The 20,792-nt window shown below is 44.2% G+C and overlaps 1 protein-coding gene and 1 long non-coding RNA gene across 8 annotated transcripts in view; both read left to right on the top strand.

Annotated features, from left to right (window-relative positions):
• The window catches only part of CBY2 (chibby family member 2), a 103,365-nt gene extending 100,380 nt beyond the window's left edge, over positions 1 to 2,985 (top strand). For all 6 annotated transcript variants that reach the window (XM_038569573.1, XM_038569571.1, XM_038569574.1 and 3 more), the window contains one exon: positions 1,598 to 2,985. In XM_038569573.1, the coding sequence (XP_038425501.1) occupies positions 1,598 to 2,815 (1,218 nt within the window). In that variant the 3' untranslated portion in view covers positions 2,816 to 2,985. The remainder of the gene's footprint in view (positions 1 to 1,597) is intronic.
• A 992-nt stretch (positions 2,986 to 3,977) lies between these two features.
• The window catches only part of LOC111091812, a 127,127-nt gene continuing 110,312 nt past the window's right edge, over positions 3,978 to 20,792 (top strand). Inside the window, exons 1-4 of one of the 2 annotated variants that reach the window (XR_005376221.1) lie at positions 3,978 to 7,341; positions 14,031 to 14,233; positions 16,711 to 17,087; positions 17,913 to 17,971. This is a non-coding gene — a long non-coding RNA (uncharacterized LOC111091812). The remainder of the gene's footprint in view (positions 7,342 to 14,030; positions 14,234 to 16,710; positions 17,088 to 17,912; positions 17,972 to 20,792) is intronic. The other variant, XR_005376222.1, reaches the window with a different exon arrangement.

Here is a 20,792-nt window from a genome sequence, read left to right as displayed (position 1 = left end):
GACTCCCTGCTCAGGGGGGAGTCTGCTTTTCCCCCTCCTTCTGACCTTCTCTCTCTACTCATGCTTGCTCCTTCCCTCTCAAAACTAAATAAATAAATTTTAAAAATAAGTCTGAATTTTAAACACACTCAGCTGATTATTCTAAAATGGAAAGTATAAGAGCTACTAGCTTATTGGGTTTAAGCTCTGTGGCTCTGATCCCCTTGGTCTTGAGATGTATGGGCCACCATCATGAATTCCTCTCTATGAATTCCTTGGTATCCTTTGCTGTCTTCATTATCAACAACTGTGTTGAACCCTCATGGCTCAGTGATATGTCCGTGATGGTACCCTCCTTTTCCAAAATTACCAGCTGGACTCTGCTTTGAGCCTAACACTCTGTTGGTGGATGTGAAAGGGGCTGCTGGAAGGACAGGCCTCAGGGTTGCTAAGAGTGAAGGACAAGCCTGAATGGGACAAGGGAGCAGGCTCTGCTAGTGGACAGCACCACCATTTCAGACACAGTGATTTGGGTGTCTCTTGGGGAGATTCATGCTGCTTCTCTGCCTGTGCCTGTTATGGGTCCATATCTGCAGCTGGGGTTGATTGAGAAGAGTGTTTATTCCTCCTCTAAGGTGACAGAAGTGTGCCAGAGCCCATGTTTCATGCTTTCATACATAATCTTTTTTAATCCTAAAAATATCTCTGTAAGGCAAAGCAGTTGATGTAGCTATCCCAAGTTGAAAATGTAGAAACTCAAATAACTTGCCATATCCTTGTAACTGATAAAATAGTGGGGCCCGAAATCAAAATATTTGTTGACTCCAAATCAATGCTTTCAACCTGTAAAATACATATGCAGTTGCCATTAGTCATGGATTCCCTATGTGTGTATTTGCCCACTCACTGAAATCTGTAACCACCCAGTCAATACCTGTGGCACTTTGGTGGTCATTTACAGACATGCACAGAGTGATGAGAAATTTAAGTCACCTGATGTGCACATTCTAGCTAAGAAGCCTTGTTTCTGCTTTCATACTGTAGAATAGGGTCCTTCGTACAGTTTATTTGTGCTTTTCTTGGGGTGATTTCATGGTTTCAAATGGCCCCCAAGCATATTGAAGGTCTGTCCAGTGTTCCTAAATGGAAGAAGGTGTGATGTGCCTTATAGAGAAAAAACATGGGTTAGATAAGCTTTGTTCAGGCATGAGAGACAGTGCTATTGGCTGAAAGTTCAATGTGAATGAATTCATAATGCATACTAAGTAAGATGTCTTTCAACAGAAGTACATATAAATACAAAGTTATGTATTGATTGACAAAACCGTGGCTGAAGGCTGTCAGGAACCTAACCCTACATTTCTCCTAGGAGCAGTGGTTTGGTATTTGTGATTTAGTCTTTGCAGTTAATCTTACAAAACAGAGCTGCTGTGAAGAATGAGGATCAATTGTATTTTCTCATGAGGACTCCCAAGAGACCAAACAAAAGTGTCCTCTGTGGCCATACTGGACTATCAAACTGAGTTAATTGTGGGTTATCTTGGCCTCTTATCGGGTCAGCAAGCTTGGGTATGTTAGCTCCTTGACTAACTCTGGGCTTCTCTGTTCTCTCCCACAGAGGGGCACAGCCGAGCCTTTCCTGAGGCTCCACAATTTGTACCCGACCCCACGCTGTGCCAGGCAGGCTGCCCTGCCTAGGCTGAACCGCAGAGTGGTCAGCCAGCACTCCTACCCGCTGAATCGCTTCTCCTCTGTGCCCTTGGACCCCATGGAGCGCCCCACATCCCAGGCAGACCTCGAGCTGGATTACAACCCTCCTCGGGTACAGCTCAGCGATGAAATGTTTGTCTTCCAGGATGGGCGGTGGGTGAACGAAAACTGCCGCCTCCAGTCCCCGTACTTCTCTCCATCCTCCTCTTTCCACCATAAGCTGCACCACAAGAGGCTGGCCAAGGAGTACCTGCTGCAGGAGGAGAACAAGGCCCTACGGGAGGAGAACAAGGCCCTGCGGGAGGAGAACAGGACCCTCCGGAAAGAGAACAAGATCCTGCAGGTCTTCTGGGAGGAGCACAAGGCCACACTGGGCCATGATGAGAGCAGGGCATCCTCGCCACTGCTGCACAAGGACAGTGTGGCCCTGGAGGTGGTGAAGAAGGACACAGCCTTGCAGATGCACCGCAGCAAGGAGAACAGCACCCTTCAGCTCCTCAGGGAAGAGAACAGGGCCCTGCAGCAGCTGTTGGAGCAGAGGAAGGCCTACTGGGTGCAGACAGAGGAGAAGATAGGCCCCGGGGAGGAAAACAAGACAGCCCCCTTGCCTCATGAGGAGGCCCATGTGCCTGGGCTGCTGCCAGACCAGAGCACAGGCCTCTCCTCACCTTTTGAGGAGTCCAAGGGGCCGTCGACCCCCCAGGAGGACTCCAAGACACTCCGGGTCCTACGCCAGATGGTCGGTAACCTGTCTGGGTCTTCTGGGGATGAAGAGATGAAAGCCGGCTCAGGCCTGCTGGATGGAAGCCAGTCCTTGGAGCTACTGAGAGAGATGAACCAGGTGCTGCAGGCCCTGCGGGAGGAGAACCAGAACCTGCAGATCCTCCGGGAGGAGAACCGCCTCCTGCAGGAGGAGAACAGGGCCCTTCACGTGCTTCGCGAGAAGCACAGAATCTTCCAGGAGGAGAACAAGGCCCTGTGGGAGAACAACAAGCTGAAGCTGCAGCAGAAGCTGGTCATCGACACGGTGACTGAGGTCACTGCCCGAATGGAGATGCTCATTGAGGAGCTCTATGCCTTCATGCCTGCCAAGAACAAGGACCCCAAGAAGCCCAGCAGAGTCTGAGGCCTCCAAGGAGCACTGGTCACGGAAACTCGGCCAAAGAAAACTTCCTGCCTTCCACTTGTCTCCTGGTCTTCAGCCACCAGTGTGTGCCTGCTGAGGAGCAGAATTACCACCTTCCTAAACGCGGGGAAGTAATAAAGGCATGAAAAGGCTAGGGCCAGTTAACATCAGTGTGCTGCTCTGGCTTCTTTTTCCTTCTGGTAGTTTTTGGGTTCACAGCAAAATGGAACAGATAGTGCAGAGAGTTCCCATAGATCCCCACCCTCAGGCATGCTTGGCCTCCGGGTTGTCCACATCCCCAACAGGGTGGGGCAGTGTCAAGACTGACGAACCTACAGTGGCACCCCATGATCACCCAGAGTTTGTGGTTTCAATTGTAGTTCACTCTCAGTATCGTACATTCAACGGGTTTGGACAAACGGATAATGACACATATCCACTGTTAATAGTATGAGAGTATTCACACTTCCCTAAAAATCCTTTGTGCTCTGTGTTTTCACCCTGCCCTTCTAACCCCCTGGCAACCACTGAGCTTTTTACTGTGTCCACTGTTTTGCTTTTTCCAGATGTTGTATACTGAAAACATAGTATGGAGCCTTTCAGGTTGGTTCTTTCACTTAGCTGTATGTGTATAAGTTTCCTCCATGTCTTTTCATGGCTTGATAGTTCATTTCTTTTTAGTGCTGAGTAAGATTCCACCGTGTGGCTGTACCACTGTTTATCCATTCAACCTGCGGGAGGACATCTTGGTCACTTCTGAGTTTAGGCACTTATGAATCTGTCTTCTTTTGTCCCCCACCCCCTAGCCTCTTCCTTCATTATTGTCTGTTTTTCCTCTTTCATTTCATTATTTTCCTCCTTTTCCCCCCTACTCCTGTCTGCTCTCTCCTGTCTTTTTCTTTCATCGTCTTCCATTTCTGAAGCTATGGCATGAAGGATGGCCTGTAGGAGAAGAGGTCACTCTGGGCCAGGGCTTTTCAGTTGCAATGCTATTGACATCTGGGACGGGTAAATCTTTGTCATGGGGGGTTCTCCATGTTGGATGTTTTTTTTTGTTTTTTTTTGTTTTTTTTTTTTTTAATTTTTATTTATTTATGATAGTCACAGAGAGAGAGAGAGAGAGAGAGAGAGAGGCAGAGACATAGGCAGAGGGAGAAGCAGGCTCCATGCACCGGGAGCCTGATGTGGGATTCGATCCCGGGTCTCCAGGATCGCGCCCTGGGCCAAAGGCAGGCGCCAAACCGCTGCGCCACCCAGGGATCCCTCCATGTTGGATGTTGATCAGCATCCCTGGCCTTTGTCCACTGGATGCCAGTAAACAACTCCCAACTGTAACAACCAAGGGTGTCTCCAGATACTGCCAAATTTCCCTACCCCCAACATTGCTCTAAGTTTCTCAGAGTATATTCTTTGAAACACTAGTCCTTGACATGCTCCATGGGGAGAAATGCTGTCACAATCCTCTCTCACAGACTTATAATCAAACTTAAAGAATCTGAGAAGTCCTGCAATGAAGAAATCTGCTTAACTTTGGTAAGCTGAGAATAGCCCAATTTTATTTGACCTCAAAATCTCTTTTTATGTGACCCTGCTGTTCACCCAATGTGGAAAGGAGTGCCTGTGCTCTCCCCAACTTGAGGCTCACCACCTTATTCCCTGGGTGCCCTCTACTTACTCATGGTTCACATTACCCAGCTGGAGGTAAGTGATGGGGTAAATGGCTCCCAGGCTTACTGGAGGGAGGCACAGAGGCTCAAAATTTAGTGTCCTGGGCTTTGATTCTAGGACAGAGTATAGAACCAAGAGGTTGAAAGGAACACTTGGGTGACTCTAGAGGGAGTTAGGTTGAGGTTCCCAAATTTTACTATATAGTGGAGCCACCTCAAGGGCTTTGAAAAAAACTGCTGCAGCTAAAAACTGTGTTCCTTTCAGCAAATGGGATTTTGAGCCTCTGAGTTGTTTGCAGCACTTCAAGAATGTTGGTATTTGGAGCAGCCCATCCCCTTCCTCATTCATATGCAAATCTTCTCCAACCTGAGGTCTCCTCAGTTTCTCTGGGTAGATAATTCTTTCCAAATTCCTTACTTTTTATGTTTAAAAGTTCCCCAGGTGTTCCACTCTGCTACAAAATTGAGGGATTAGGTTAGTGGTCCTTGAGCTAAACGGATTCTCAGTATCCTATTCCACTCACTAGCAATGGGTCTCCAGGAGGAGACATGTGAGGGAAAGGAGGAGTTTTATCCACTTTGTTGATGGGAAACTGTTGTGACCGATGTGAGTGAGAGACTGGAATATCCTCACTCCTAACCCATTGCTCATGCTGGCTAGATTTCTGAGCCTTGGGTAACCTCCAGAAGGTGAGTGAAAGGCAGTTGCCCAGCACTTTGCACTTGGTGTGACCCCCATGATCCTCGGTACATGTGTGGCAGACATTACCATTTCTTCTGCAGCTTTAGGGACTGGAATGCCAGGGATTTAGTAGAGGTTAGCCTGCTAATAAGAGCCAAGCAGGGACTTCAACACAGACCTCATGGCTGCAGATCTCAAACTCCTAGTAGATCATGTTGCCAAGTAAGCCTGGCCTCTGAAAATTAAGTTTAAAAATGTTTTTTGTGCCTATTTTCCAGATTTGGGAAGTTGTTGAGTCTTACCCAAAATAGTGTCAGAGATTCCAAATGAAGGAAAACAAGGATAGTATTTTCTCTTACCAATTAGTGACTACACATCTATTCTATACACAGGAGGAGAGGGGACTGATGTGCACATAGAAGCTCAGTAATTCATCCCCTTGTTGCCACCCAAATTTGATAAATAGGAAGTTGTTGCTAATGGGCCTCTGGCCCTTGGGAGTTGTTTTTTTCCTCCATTTGGTAAATGCATCATGCAGGGCATCATGATATGCCATATGTTTAAGTAAATATGATAACCCCAGGGTGTAGGATTTTTTTCTTTTTCTTCTTTTTTTTTGGATGAAATCAAATTGATTTCTGTGACTCCAGACAACTGGAAGACAAAAGGCAGACTCTCCCTATGTGTGTGTGACAAATATTTAACTTGGATTAATCTACATAACAGCAGGTGGGGGCTTTTTGCCAGCTGAGGGAGCTCAGAGGACTTAATACTACTTAACTATGTCAACTTTCTCTGTCAAGCAGAATCTAAATGGGTGAAAAATTAGCAAGAAAAGCCATAAAATGTCATTTTTATGGAGTGGGGAAGATTTACTTCAAAACAATGTTTCATTGTATGGTGCAATCTGTCACAGATTAGCTAACATTTGGTGGGAGCTAACTTCTTGAGGAACACAGTGAATTTCGTTCTTCAGGGAGCACTTCCTTTAAACATCTCCGCTCCTTTTTCCACTCTGCCTCCTTGGGTCCGTCACTAATGGCTGAGTCTGTTTTCTCTTTGTAGGGATGATTTTGGCTTGAGCCTCTAGGGTTTGGCTTTAGAGAGCTAAGCATTATCCCTCTCCCATTTGGCTCTTGGCATGGCTAACTGGCACTCTTGGTTGCTGGGGTCAACTGAATCTTCCTACTGAATTGGCTGAGTCCTATCCGTAGGCCTGTGTAGGGCCCATGAGTTAAGGGTCAGGTCAAATAGAGAAGAATATTCACAACCTAAAACAACTAGCTAGTTAATGGGAACTAAAGTTCCCCAGAATTAGTTTAGGGAAGGAATTCCAGTAGGAAAATCACCTATGTAAGAACAGGCATTCTGAGTGTAGCAGAGTATGCCAATGAGAGGAACCAGAATCAAAACAACTCTGAAGAAAATCTTCTTGCTTTTGTATACTCAGATTCTATTCTTGAACTCTCCCTTTTTCTAAGGACTTTTCATAATATGGAGTGACCTCAGTCTGCACGTGGTGAATGCTTGACAGAGTCCAGTGTGACTTTGGGCAGCATGGGGAGTGGCTGAGAGGAGGGCATGCTGGGGCAAGGTTCTGATGGAGGAAGGTGGAGACCCTAAGTCCTCACTAACCAGTTTATTGTCCTTGGATTGAATTTTTGATTCATCAGATGGGAAATGGCTCTTACTAAAAGGCCAGGTCATTTTCAGATCCGAAACTACCACAGCAGTTGCTGAAAACCATGTTCTCTCCAGTGAATGAGATTTTGAGCTGTTGTGTTATTTGCTATGCACAGAATGTTTGTGTTTGTAGCTGCCCACCCCCTTCCTCATTCACATGCAAATCTCCTCCAGCCTGAGCTCTTCTCAGTTTCTCTGGGTAAATAGTTCTTCCAAATTCCTTAACCCTCTTTGTTCACTCAAACAATGGCCTTTGTAACCAAGAACAAAGTTAGGAGCAGGTGACAGATTATTTTTAATGCTGTCAAGACAAGTGGCTGTTTAATTTTTGACATTTTCTCTCTCTAAGCCTGCCTTTATTCTTTGCAGATATGTTGACTCAGAGCCCTCCATCAGAATTCTTCTCACCATGGCAAGACTGAGCCCAAATCGTTTTCAGAAACTGGTTAGTCATCACTCAGGAACACTGTGGAACAGAGTAGAATTACCAGGTTGTAAGTACCTTTTGTGGCCTGATGATTGGGGCATCCTCGCCTTTTCCCTCTCCTTCACTCATTTGATCCATTACCAGGTCCTGGTGATCCTTCCTCCTAAACAGCTCTTGGATCCTTATACTTCCTTCAATTTCCATGAGCATGACCCTAGTCCTGGCTACCGTCATCTTTTGGGTGACTGCTCAACTCTGCATTCATCTCCAGATCTGCATGGTTACCTTCAGCCCATTCTCCATGTTGCAATTGCAGTCAGACTGATTTTCTTAAATGTGTGGATGCTATCCCACTATTTTCTTATTTAAAATGCATCACTAGCTTTCCAAGGTCTTTAGGATAAAATAAAACTTTACTGTTTACTGTGGGTCTCTGACTTGAGTGCAGCTACTACTTTATATTCTTCTGGCCTTCGCAATTCTGTTACACATCACTGTTTCTCAGGGTCCCTACTGGGCTCCTTTAGAATTCAATATAAATTTAACCAAATGGCCTCTTTGTCTCTTGGAGATTATACTCAGATCCCTTCTCCTGGGAAGGGCTAGCAGAGCTCTAGGAAGATGTACTTGGCCTAGTGAGGAAGGATGGGGACATCTGTGTTGCCAGGTGGTTGGAAGTAATCTCTGGTCATGATTGGGCTATTGGGTGTTAGAGCCCAGTAGCTTCCCATCTTGCCATGTCTTTAGTGAAGATCATCTACTCTGAAGAGCTCTGCACTAGCAGTGTGGAATTCAGAGTCAGGCTTCTGAGTACGTTTCAAAGCTTCACCACTCACTATGAGGCTTCAGGCAAGACACCTTTCTATCATGGTTCCTTTTTCTAGTGAAAACAAGTGGCACCTGCTTATCTCACTTAGTTAGCTGTTGTTGCATCTAAACCCATCCCAAAACTTAATGGCTTCTAATCATGTATTCAGTTGGGCTGGATTCAACCAGGCAGTTCTGGTCATGGCTGGATCTGCTCAACCTATTGTTGGTTAGCTGGCAGGTTGTTAGGTGGTGGCTCTGCTTCCAGTGGTTGGATGACAGGGCCCATTAGCTCTCCTTCATGTGGTGTCTCATCTGCATGCTAGTTGCCCCAAACTTAGTCCCATGGCAGAGGCAAGGGTTCAAGAGGAAGAAAGAAAGCAGTAGGCAAGGTGTCTTGAAATCTAGGCTGGAACTGGTCTGTCCTTACTTCTGTTGACCACATTCTATAGGCAAAAGCAAGTTGTGAGGCCAGTTCAGATTTCGAGGGATGTGAAATGCATCCCAGCTCCTCATGGATATAGGGCATCCATTAATTAGGACCATCAATACACTTAATCCATCATACTACCTTACAGGTTGTTGTGAGGATTAGATAAGAAAATACATAGAAAGTGCTTAGAACTGAGACTAGTACACTGTAAACACTCAAGAAGTTTTACCCACTTTCATCATGGTTCTTTTTATGTGCGTCTAAAAAATTATAGAATTTAGAATAATTCATAGAAAACTGCTTCAAAGATTTTTGAAAAAAAATTTTAGTATATTTAGCTACAATAATTTTTTATGGTATTGAAAGGCTGTCTAAAGTTGGCATCTGAGCTGCTTATTATGCTCTTAAATACAGATTTAGTGTGAGGATTGAATAAATTAATGTGCCCAAAATGATTAACTCAGCATCTGGAATATAATGAGGACTAACGAATGGTGGCTATGATTATTATATTACTGCAGCAGGGTCAATGACTTGGAAAGATCTGCCTTTACCCAGCCCCAGTTTGTTGCCCAAAACTAATGCAGATCGGCTTAACATGGTTCTGAGAACTCAGATCTAATAGGTGGTCAATGTACGAAGTAGAAGTAGAACAAAGCTTTAGGACGGAAATTTTCTCACACACACATAGAAGCTATAATGAGCCCCTATGCCTTCATTACGTGGCTTCCCAAGATCAATCCACAGCCCATCTTCACTTATCTCCTACCCCCCACACTTTCTTTCTTTTGGTAGTTTTTAAAAGCAAATCCTAGATGTCCCATAAGTACTTCAGGATAGACATTTTGTTTCATTTTAAGAAAATAGAACCACTATATTATTGTCATACCTATATCCAAATTAACCCAATTCAATAGCATCTAATACCCAGTCTACAATATAACTTCTCCCATTGTGCATCTGAGTCAAACTAGATCCATGTATTATGTAAGAAACCTAAGTTTGTTTTACAGGAGGAGAATTCTGTGCAATTCCTGGGGCATCCATCCAGCATGGGCGAATATTATTTGTAGTCTGGCCTGCCGAGGACCTGAAAGGGGCCCGATGCACTCAGTATAGGTGCAAACCAGTGTGGTTTCCTGAACCTTTTTTTTTGTATCTTCCAGGGAATGTTAATGGTATCATTTGGTGTGTCTAAAGCCCCTTTGATTTAGAACTCTTCAGAAAGGTGTTCACTGGAGTTGTGATGTGATGTACCAATATTGCCCAATGGTTAGCTTCATTAATCTCAAGGTCGTTTGAAGGACTTGAGACCCATGGTGTTATCTTGACACCTGATATCTTGGAAAGAATAGAGGCAAAGGAGCTATTTAAGCCGAGGAAGGCCCCCTGCAGTGCTCTTAGATCTGGCAAGATGGCAAGGGCCCCAAGCTAAGGAGAATTTAATGTCAGCCTGTCACACAGAAAATCAGATTTATTTCTTAACATTTAAAATTGTATCCCTTTAAGAGTATTGGCTCTGGTAGTCAGAGGGAAAAGAAGAGAGGATGTCAAACACCCTTAGTGTGTGTTTGTCGTAGAAAATCTTTAAAACACGAACAAAACTCTCTAGTTCTGTATGTGCGGTGTGATTAATGGAGAAAGATCTTAATCTTTTGGACAAAATAAATGTATGTATTTATATATTCATTCAACACCTCTGCTAGAAACCAGAGAGACATACTTCATTTTCTCTCTTTTTTCCTACATGTAATAAATCACCAAATTTGGCCAGTCTGACCTCCTCCAAGTTTTCTGAACTTGTCTCTTTCTCTTGATCTGTATAGCCATCAACCTGCTTCAGCTCCTGGCTTGTCTGTTGTGGTCTAATCCTAAGTAAGTCCATTTTCCACGCCACAGCCAGAGTGAGCCATTTAAAACACAACTTGGACTGTGTTATAACTCTCCCTTAAAGCTTTTAATGGCTCCTTATTTCTTTTTGCGGACCTTCCCTACTAGTATGCTGGATTGGATTATAGGTGTACAGAAATATTGATTCCTTTAGCTCAAAGGGTTGGGAGCAGCCTCATTTATCACCCCTTCCCCCCCATATTCCACGCAGGTATAATTTACTACGTGTGCCACAATGGAAAAAAGGCTTATGACGTAAAATCCAAGCTGCTCAGACCTCTCTCCTTTCATAGGCCCCACCTCCCACCACTCTGGCTTTTTTGTGGTCATAATGTGGAAATGTCTTCAGCCTTTTAGGTATCATTCTTTGCTCATGTGATTCTTTGTATCTGGAACATGTTTTGACTCTTCCTGTATCTTGCAACTCTTATTTATCCTCCAAGACTCAATTTAAGAATCATTTGTTTCAGAAAATGTTCCTAATGTTCAAGGTTAGGCCAAGGGTCCCTCTTTTTTGTCTTCCCTATTCCTAACCATGGGATTTTTTTTTTTTACCAGATCAACTCATCGCATATTCCAAGAAGTTGTTTTGTTTTGTTTGTTTTTGTTGTTGTTTTTAAAGATTTTATTTATTCATGAGAGACACACAGAGGCAGGGACACAGGCAGAGGGAGAAGCAGGCTCCTTGTGGGGAGCTCGGCGTGGGACTTGATCCCGGGACTGGGATCACTCCTTGAGCCGAAGGCAGACCCTCAACTGCTGAGCCACCCAAGCGTCCCAAGAAGTAGTTTGTTTTTATATCTGTCCCTCCTCTTGATCTTACAGTTCCTTGAGGACAAGGCTAATCATCCAGAAATTCCTACTGCCTGGCACAGTGTCAGGCAGTAGGAACACAGTAGCTGCTCAGTAGCTAAGAAACACAAGGGGTTGTGTGGACGACAGCCATAGTACTCTTCTGCTGGTAGTTTAGCTAAAAACTCAGTGCTTTTGTGCCCTTTGCTAATGGGGTCTGATTTAAATTGTCCACCAGCAATGGATCATAAGGCTCAAAATATTGGAATACTGAAGTCAGTAGCATTAAAAATATATAGCAGAACACTTCTCTCTTAGCAATCTTACTGTTTTTTAACAGCAGTGGTTGAGAAGGAACATGATATCCCAAACAGGGAGACAAGAGGAGAGAGAATTGTGCATTAGTAAGGAAACGGTCTGATACTGATGCTCATGGTGATTTATATCCCCACTGCTGCTGCCCTGAGGATTTAGTGTTCTTTTAGTTGTTAGAGTCTGTAGGCTATTGGCTGGTAGAAAACTACCATTTCCAAGATTATTTATATATATATAAACACCGATTCAGGGTCAAGATTAGAGAGTGATGCTGTCATTTGTAAAAACCAAAAGTTTATAAAAATCATACATCTTGATCTTGCAAACATGTACACACACACACACGTTTGGAGGACATGCTCCCTTTAGAACTATGGTTGGAGCCCAACAGCTGTAGAAATGTTCACTCAAGACTGTTTAGAGGTCACTAAGATGGAAATGTCCTCCTTAGGTAGCTCTAATAGGACACTGTGGTTAGGTCACAATGACCCCTTTACTTCATTGATCATCCTCAGAAGGAGGCAGTGATGCCTCTGGATATTTAAGTGAGAAAGGGGACAGAGGTTACAGCAGTGATTTGGATAATGGGCTCTCTTGGTGGGGAGGAGTTAGCTTTTTTTTTTTTTTTAAAGATTTTATTCAAGAGAGAGAGAGAGAAAGAGAGAGAGTCAGAGACACAGGCAGAGGGAAAAGCCAGCTCCATGCAGGGAGCCGGACGTGGGACTCGATCCCAGGTCTCCAGGATCATGCCCTGGGCTGCAGGTGGCGCTAAACCACTGAACCAACGGGGCTGCCCCAAGAATTAACTTTGACCTGATGTGGGTGGCATACTGTGGGAAGGTGTAATGAGAGAGCAAGTCTGTATGCCATCTGCTACATACAACAGATCCTTATGGTGTTAGCAAGGGAAGACGTGATCATCATAGTCTAACTCATTTGTTTGATTTCAGGGGCCCCAGGGGTTTGCTAATATTCAAACTACCAAGGCTTTCTTTGACATTAACTAATTTTAGTATCTAAGAATTGAAATGCTCCCATATACTGAAAAAAAAAAAAGATCTTTTAAATAGAGCAAGTGGATGGTGGCACTATCAAAGAAATATTAATGGATATGAGGGCAAACATGATCCCAAATCTTATTCTAACCCTAAATCTTACCCTGCACTACAAAGTTCTCCTTTCTCCATGACTGTGTACCTGATAGAGATTGCCCAGTGACCGCGGCTGACGTCTTTCAATATGGAACAGTTTTGATATGTGTGTGTATGGATAGCAGCATTAAGTCATCCTTCATCACAAAGAACTAGAGTATAGCTAGCTAGAGTACAGTGTATATATAAAATACACATATTATCTATACGTACACAAAGCACGTACACATACTTTATATATGTGTGTGTGTGTATAAAGATCCAAAGAAGAGGAACGCATCAAAACATACGTCATGAGTGAAAACGGCAGGCTAATGAGGCATACGCCAATGGGCTACTCAGTAATTTGCCATATATTCTTTTAACACCTGACTATGTTCCAGGCTTTGTCATAGACACTGGGGGCTCATTGAGGTTCAGTGCAGACATGAGGTTTACATTCTAGTAGGGAAGACAAACAGGTAATCCTATCACAGGATAATCTTAGGTGATGCTAAACGCTACGAAGAAATAGGGAAGGAGCTGTTAGGTTGCAAGGTGTGTATGGCAGTTTGAGACAGGATTGTCAGGAAAGGCCTCTTTGAGACTTTTTAAATAAGATCCAAGTTGTGCAGGTCTTTAGTTATATTCCCTGATTATTATACAGGATCCTCATCCATGTGATGTGAAGGTATGTGGGCAAGAGAGTGTCCTGTAGTCTCCGTCTTTCAGGGGGCTGGTGGCTTTGACCTTCATAGGTGCCCCTTAGATTTCCCTCATTTAGGAGGGACAGGATGGCTGGAGGGGCTGGAGTTAAGTATTTTCCTTTCCAAGACCAGGTGGGCTCTGATAAAACCCCAGCAGGTTAGGTAGGCTCTGATGAAACCATTTCTCTTGAGAGTGGCCTTATTAAGGAGAATAGAATGTTCTTTTTTTTCTTTTTTTTTTTTTTTTTAAGATTTTATTTATTCATGAGAGAGACAGAGAGAGAAAGCACAGACACAGGCAGAGAAGCAGGCTCCATGCAGGGAGCCTGACATGGGACTCAATCCCGGGTCTCCAGGATCACACCCTGGGCTGAAAGTGGCGCTAAAAAACCCTGAGCCACCCGGGCTGCCTGAATAGAATGTTCTGATGTCTTTCAAAATGGCTACTGCTTCTCCTCTCTCTGCAGAAAGCGTGAGCGGATTTTTCCCTAGTCTTCCATATGAGAATCTGGTGGAACTCCTAGAGGTAAAAGTCACAAAAACGTGAGGGTCCTCCATAAATGGGTCCCTCTCAGAGTTGTCCACAGTTCTGATTTTCCTACCCTAGTACAGGATTGATTCCCACAGAAGTTTCTGTGCCGGTAAATTGTGGTTCCCTGTATCCTCCTTTCTGTCTTTCCAGCTTAGGGGTGGCAGTTTTCCCTGGAACCCCAATTCTCTGATTTCTGTAAGAAGAGTCATTGATCTCTAGTCTTTAAAGACTTTCTTGTGAGAATGGAAGGGAATGAAGATGCCCAAGGTCTTTATGTGCTGGAGTGGAAAGCAGACGTTGGAAGGCTCTTTGACATATCTGAGCTGAGATGAATGAAGAGAAAGAGCTGCCATGTGAGGAACTGGGGTCGGGGATGGGGGACTTTGCCAGGCGGGGAGTGGCACATTCAAAGGCCCTGGGGTAGGAGCAGCCTGGTGTGGAGGCCAGTGTGGCTGAGCTGAGGGGTGAGGCAGAAGGAAAGAGGACATGAATCCAAGATAGAGACAGGGTCTAGATCATGGAGGGGCTGCAAGGGTGGGGGGGGGGTTGCTGGTGGGGTGGGATGGGGAGGGTGAGAGACAGGAACGTTTCACATTTTAAATAGAAGTAACTTACTTTGGAGAAAAAGATGAGATTAAATGGCATGCTCCTGATAACTATTTACATACAATAGAGTTAGAAAATTTATAGTAAAAATGCCCCACGTCATTGCCTTTTTGTACGTGTCTCTTAGCATGTTAACACGTGATCTGAACAAGCATGCTAGAAGAGGACCCTTATTTGCTGTTGGGAATCACTTATGATGGGGAGCTTATGCAAAGCCTCCCTGACTTACGAAGGAGGTGAAGCGTGTTCCCTCTCTAGGCTTTATCTGTGAGGGCAGCTGGGCCTGAGTGCTGGGAGGGTGGGGGACACCCCATCTTTCCTCCTCCTTCTATAGATGGGCACACTGTGGCCAGAGCAGGTTGGTCAGGTGGTGTCACAGTGGTGGGTTAGCTCAAACAACCATGTCGTTGCCCTCGGAGTAATCTGCTGTGTTGTGTAGGTGAGGGAGACACAGAGAGATGAAGCTGTGGGCTAAAGATGGAGCTATACCAGAGCCACAGGGCCCACCCACATTTGCACCTGTACCACCTGAGCACCTAGAGAGAGACTTTGGTGTCTAGAAGTCAGATCTTGGAGTCTGCTGAAATAATCTTTATGGTAACTTGGTTGTCCTGCTGGTAGAGGATGTTTTCCTAACCTTGACTAGGTACTCCTAGGAAAGTTGCATGCATTAAAAAAAAACCCTGATTTGTGCAAAGAAGTAGACAAGCAATTGCCAGGTAAATTTGATTTGCACAAAGATTAAGTGCAGATTTTCAGAGAGCACTGTTTTACCTCAAAGAATAGTTTTCTTTTTCTTTCTGAATTATTTGAATATGGCCCTGGTGATGCATTTCACTTCTGTTTGTATCCTGCAGACTGATTTAGCTTTAACTGTTCCGAGTGACAAGTCTTCCATCACCTACCTATAGAAATCATCTTGCAGACTAATTTTAGTTCTTGACAGTCACATATTTGTCTAAGTATTTCCTTTCTCATTTTAATTCCATTATTTCTTTATTCTATTAGTCTCCTTTGTTATGTTAAACCTTCCTGTAGTATTTTAGGAAATTATGATGTTCTTTCTTCAGCATGTCCTGGCACTATAGATTTTATTCCTCTGAGTTTTTCTTCATGATCCCAATTTGGGGTCTCATGAATGTAGACATTTACTCCCCATCTTCAATGTAGGTATGTAGGGCTGGTGGGGAAGCATGCCACAAAGAGCGTGGGTCTGCAACTTGGCAGATAGCTTCCATGATCATGACTAAGCTCTGAAGGCTCAAGAATTCCTCCTTGCTTCTTTCAGCTTCTGGGGGCTCCAGGCATTTCTTGGCTTATAGCTACACCACTCTGGTCTCTGTTTCCATCTTTACATCCTTTACGCTTGTGTCTTCCCTTTCCTTTCCTTTCCTTTCCTTTCCTTTCCTTTCCTTTCCTTTCCTTTCCTTTCCTTTCCTTTCCACTCCACTCCACTCCACTCCACTCCACTCCACTCCACTCCACTCCAGTCTACTCGGCTCCACTCCACTAGGCTTTGCTCCACTAGGCTCCACTGGGCTCCACGCCCAGCATGAAGCCCAACACAGGGCTTGAACTCATGATCCTGAGATCAAGACCTGAGCTGAGATCGAGAGTCAAGATGATTAGCTAACTGAGCCACGAAGGTGCCCTGTGTCTTCTGTTTCTTATAAGGACACTTATCATTGGGTTTAAAGCTCTTTTGGGTAATCCAGGACAATTTCATTCTGAGATCCTAACTTAATTATATCTACAAAGATACATAAGGTCATCAAAAAGCTCACCTTTGCAATTTCTGGGGGTTAGAAATGGACATATGTCTTGGGAGGCCATCATTCAACCTACTACAATGGTCATCTCTCTCCCAACTTGCTGTCTTGCCCCCAAATTGCTACTGTTTTAGAAACGCAACTGAAATTTAATCACTATCTCTCTAGCAGGCCCCTATTAAAAAGTAAAATATCTCTGAGAAAGGTCATTTAAACATTTAGTACCCATTAGTATGGGTAAACAGCAGGATCCTGGGGCAAGGGGAAAGACAAGGCAAATATTAGTAAAGCAATGAGAGGCAAGGAGGCTCTGGTACACCAGGCATTCTGGGGTAAATGACTGGATTATGTTCAGTTGAAGATGTTGTACCTCAACAGACTGAACCCATGAAAGGGCATCCCCATTAGGAGGCAAATACATTCCTAATTTTGCCTCATATATTTTTTTAAAGTAGGCTCCACACCCAACGTAGAGCCCAATGCAGGGCTTGAACTCATGACCCTACAATCAAGACCTGAGCTGAGCTCAAGAGTTGGATGCTCAACCGACTGAGTCCCCAGGTACTCCCTAATTTTGCATCATATTTGTGCTGTGCTCTCCTGCCTGGACTGACTGACTACCTGACCAAGGAAGCTAACCACCTTTCTTCTCTCATCTCGTGGTTCCTGGAACATTCCAGAGCAAGTGTGAAGCCTGCAATGGAATTGAATTGGGATTTTACGCACGAACAAGATTTCAATAGCCATTTAACCCATCATGAAACATAGATCCATGAGTTGAGAGTTCAATGCCTAACCAGTAGAAGAGTCTCTGGACTCCTCTAACTCCCAGGTGAATGTTTCTCCTACTACCTTTGGTTTTCTCTAATGATCTCAGTGATTTTTAGGAACAGGTTTCATGTATATAAACCTTTCTGTCAGAATTGGACTTTCTTTAGACAAACAGTTGACATCACAAAATCCCACATTTGTAGAGATTCCAGTGGTGTACACTGCTTGCTCTCCAGGAGGTATGGCTTTGCCCTTTCTACTATATTTCAAGTATGCCTTACAAGCCATTTTGTAATGAATAAACAAATGAAGGAAAAAATAAATAAACCAACCTTCCTTTTCTGGATTTTATGTGTTTGCCCAATGTAAGAACGGACATTAGCAAACACAGCCCCAAGGAATGGAAGTCTTGTTTAAGCCTCTTCTTACTGTTAAGCGGGAACTTCTGGTCTACTGAGACTTTGCCCCCTGAGACTGCAGAGAGCATAGTGCGAAAGTTGTGTTCTGGAACCAGACAGCCTAGGTTCACATTCTGATTATTCCATTTAATTCACTGGGGGAGTTGAGGCCTACTTACTTCTTTAGGACTCAGTTTTCTCATCTGTAAAAGGAGAGGGGAATAATATTGCTATCTCTTAAGGCTGTTGAGAGAGTTAAAACAAACTTAACGTGTTTTCAGGAAGTGTTTATTACTCTGACTTGTCTCAGAAGCAGTGCTTTTCATAGCCTTGGTCGAGCTCATATGGGTTGGAAAGACAGGAAGCATATGGTCAATGTACTGCACTCTGGGCTGGGGTAGGGATAAGGAGATGACAGTTCTTTATTAAGGATCCAGTTTTGCCAGCCTGGCTCTCCGCCTCAACATTTACTCCCTGTGCCCCTCCAGGCTCTGAACCTGTCTTGCCTATGATCTGCTCTCCTTGGAGACCAGCCGTATGTGCACAGGTATTACAATGAAATTCATCATTAGAAAGATTTCCTCCAGGCTCCTCAAGCACATGGTGTGGCAAGTTGGTAATTATGTGTGTTGTTTGGAGTGTGAGGTGTTCTAAAACTAGAAATGCCATCAACTTTTTAGAAGTGAGGGTTAGCGTGGAGATTAGCCATGACTGTAATGGTTTCCAAATGCACATTGAACATCTTTCTTTTGATCCTGAATGGTGGCAAGAAGTGAACATGGAACTTTGATCCCATGCCAGTGTCTAGAGAAATTATGAGGTCTCCAGGATGGGATAATAGATCCTCATCAAGACTTCTAGCTTTAGGAAATTGTTTAATCTCTATTCTCAGTGGCTACAGCATTGAGGCAGCTGTGACGGCAAGGTCCCAAGTGCTGTTGAAAACAGCTCATCAGTTCAGAACAAAGCTGATTATGTAAATTGTGCATTAAGATGCAGCTCCAATTTAATTTTACTCTGTAAATAAATATCCCATTAACATCCATCTGTTGAAAGTCAGGTAAGACATTCTCTAAGACTATGGCTAGGGTCCTAGTGAAAGCCTCTTAAATACTGGCAGGGGAGTAAGGGGGGAGGGATTAGGACATTTACTATGTAGAACTTCATTTTTTTTTTCTTTCGATGGCTATAAAATCAATTTAGAGCAAGAAGAAACTCTGATTGGCCAAGAAAGACACTGTATCTATTTCTGGTCCTGCTCTTTTGAGGGTACACGAAAGCTTTCTCTGATTGCTGTCACAGAGATCAATAATAATTATGGCTCACCAATTCCCTCCTAAAATAAAAACATTTCAGCTGATGAGAAACGAACACTAAATTAGCACTAGCTCTTTTTGCTGCAGGGCAATTTACGCAGCCAGAAACACCACTTGTGAGAGTTGTCTTTGCTGAATGGGTGCAGCTGGCCTCTCGAGTCTGGAGTGGCGGAAAATCCCATCCAGCCTCTGGGGGGAACCGGAACCAGAACCAGAACCAACAGTGGGATGGAAGGGAGCGAGGCAGGCTGCCTCCAGAGAACTGACCTCTTCTCTTAGGTCAGGGCAGTAACTACCCATGACTCCCAGGCTCTAGAAAGAGCTTTGGATACTTCTACAGTAGCCAGTTAATATCTGGTGCTCCTAAGGACATGATGCTTGGTTATTATTTGCTAAGATTTTGGTGGGGATGAATTGCCAATCAGCTGCCATGAGGTAAGAACCTGTTGTATTTTTGGGTGGTTCTGTTTGGTGCTGATGATGGTGTGGGAAAGAGGTAAGGGGTGGGATTAGCAGGACAGTCCAGGGATGAGCCATCACAGGTTATATACTGTAATCCTAAGGTGCTGCTTTCTAAACTATTGGTCACTTTTCCTGTAAAAATGATCATTGTATGTGGCAGGGGGCATCTCTGGAAGCATGTGAAGCAGAGGCCCTTCAACCAAGGCTATCAGGTCCAAGGTCACCAGCATATATGGTGTTTTGTACGTATTGCAAAAAGAACATCTGAGCAGAAAAAATTCACCAAGGTGTCCCTTCTTTCCAGCCCATGAAGCCCTGAGTCAAGGCCAATAGATTCAGGAGAAGAAAGTACATCTCTCCTGTACCTGTCTCTCTAAAATATGCTCCTAACCCCAAGTATGAGGCCTGAGCATCTGCCCCACCTTTTGTACCACAGGGATGGGACCTAGGTTAATTCCTCCACCTTTTCTTATTACTGTCTTGAAAGTGTGCATGGTGGTGGAGCTAAGCAGTCATTTTATAACCATGAGGCAACAACACTTTAATCTGCTTAGGAAGGTGGAAGGAAAGATAGGTGGAGTCTGGGTTTTCAATGACTGTGGAGTTGCTAGGCTAGCCCTGGACTAACAACTCCCAAACCTCTTGTTATATGAGAAAGATAAATCCCTATTTTAAACTACCGTTAAAGGTTCTATTATTGCCAAAATACCCATAATGGATGAAGGGAATGGGGAGCTAGCCGATAGGTGAATGGTAGAGGAATCTGGATTTCTGATTCTTGGTGAACTCATCTTCAGAGATACCATTCACACTTCCTTTACAAGGGGACTTCATGATCTCCCTTCCTAAATGTTTGTTGAAGACCAAATGGCTAAGTCCACCCTTATATTGTGCCTTCAGAATTCCATTAAGCTGTTCATCCCAGGGTTGTTGTTATTTTTTCCTGCACTATCACCATGAGTCTTGAATTAACTTAAGAGGACACATTGAATGAGGCATTATGGTGACTGTCAGCCCTAGAAGTAAAATAGCAGAAGTGGTTCTGTGCGCAGGAATGAGGTGAAAACCTGTCATCGTGCATGGGAACTATATAGCCAAGCTAACAGCTCCAGCATCAACTACTTGTGCAAGCCAGGTTCCTTATGAGACCTGTGGTCTGAAGAATCAAAAAGGCAAAAAAGAACACTTCACATCCTGGCTTCTTCTCTTCCATAGAAATAAACAGGTGTGTGTGTTTGTGTGTGCGTGCACATGTATACACATGCACGGAAGTGATTATAGGCAAGGTCATGATATAAGGAACCTTTCTTCCTTCTGTGTTTCCCTCCTACCAAGTGTCTTGCCTCACCTTCACCCAGATTGGCTCCTGGTGTCTTGTTGTCTTCATTCTTCTTTGTATCAGAATAGACTAGATCATGTTGTGGCAATTGGCTGCTTACAGTGATAAATGGGTTTTTCTTGCTTATGCTGCATGGCCTTTGAGGGGAGCTGCAGGGCTCTCTCCACATCATTGTCGTTCTTACCCCAGGCCCTTGGTCATTAGAAGTCAGCCTTATCTGGCACATTCCCAGTTGCTGTGGTGGCGGGGCG

This window comes from Canis lupus, chromosome 22, assembly GCF_011100685.1.
Source record: "Canis lupus familiaris isolate Mischka breed German Shepherd chromosome 22, alternate assembly UU_Cfam_GSD_1.0, whole genome shotgun sequence".
Classification (NCBI taxonomy): domain Eukaryota; kingdom Metazoa; phylum Chordata; class Mammalia; order Carnivora; family Canidae; genus Canis; species Canis lupus.
The sequence above is the reverse complement of the archived record's forward strand: the minus strand, read 5'-3'. Positions and strand labels throughout refer to the sequence as shown.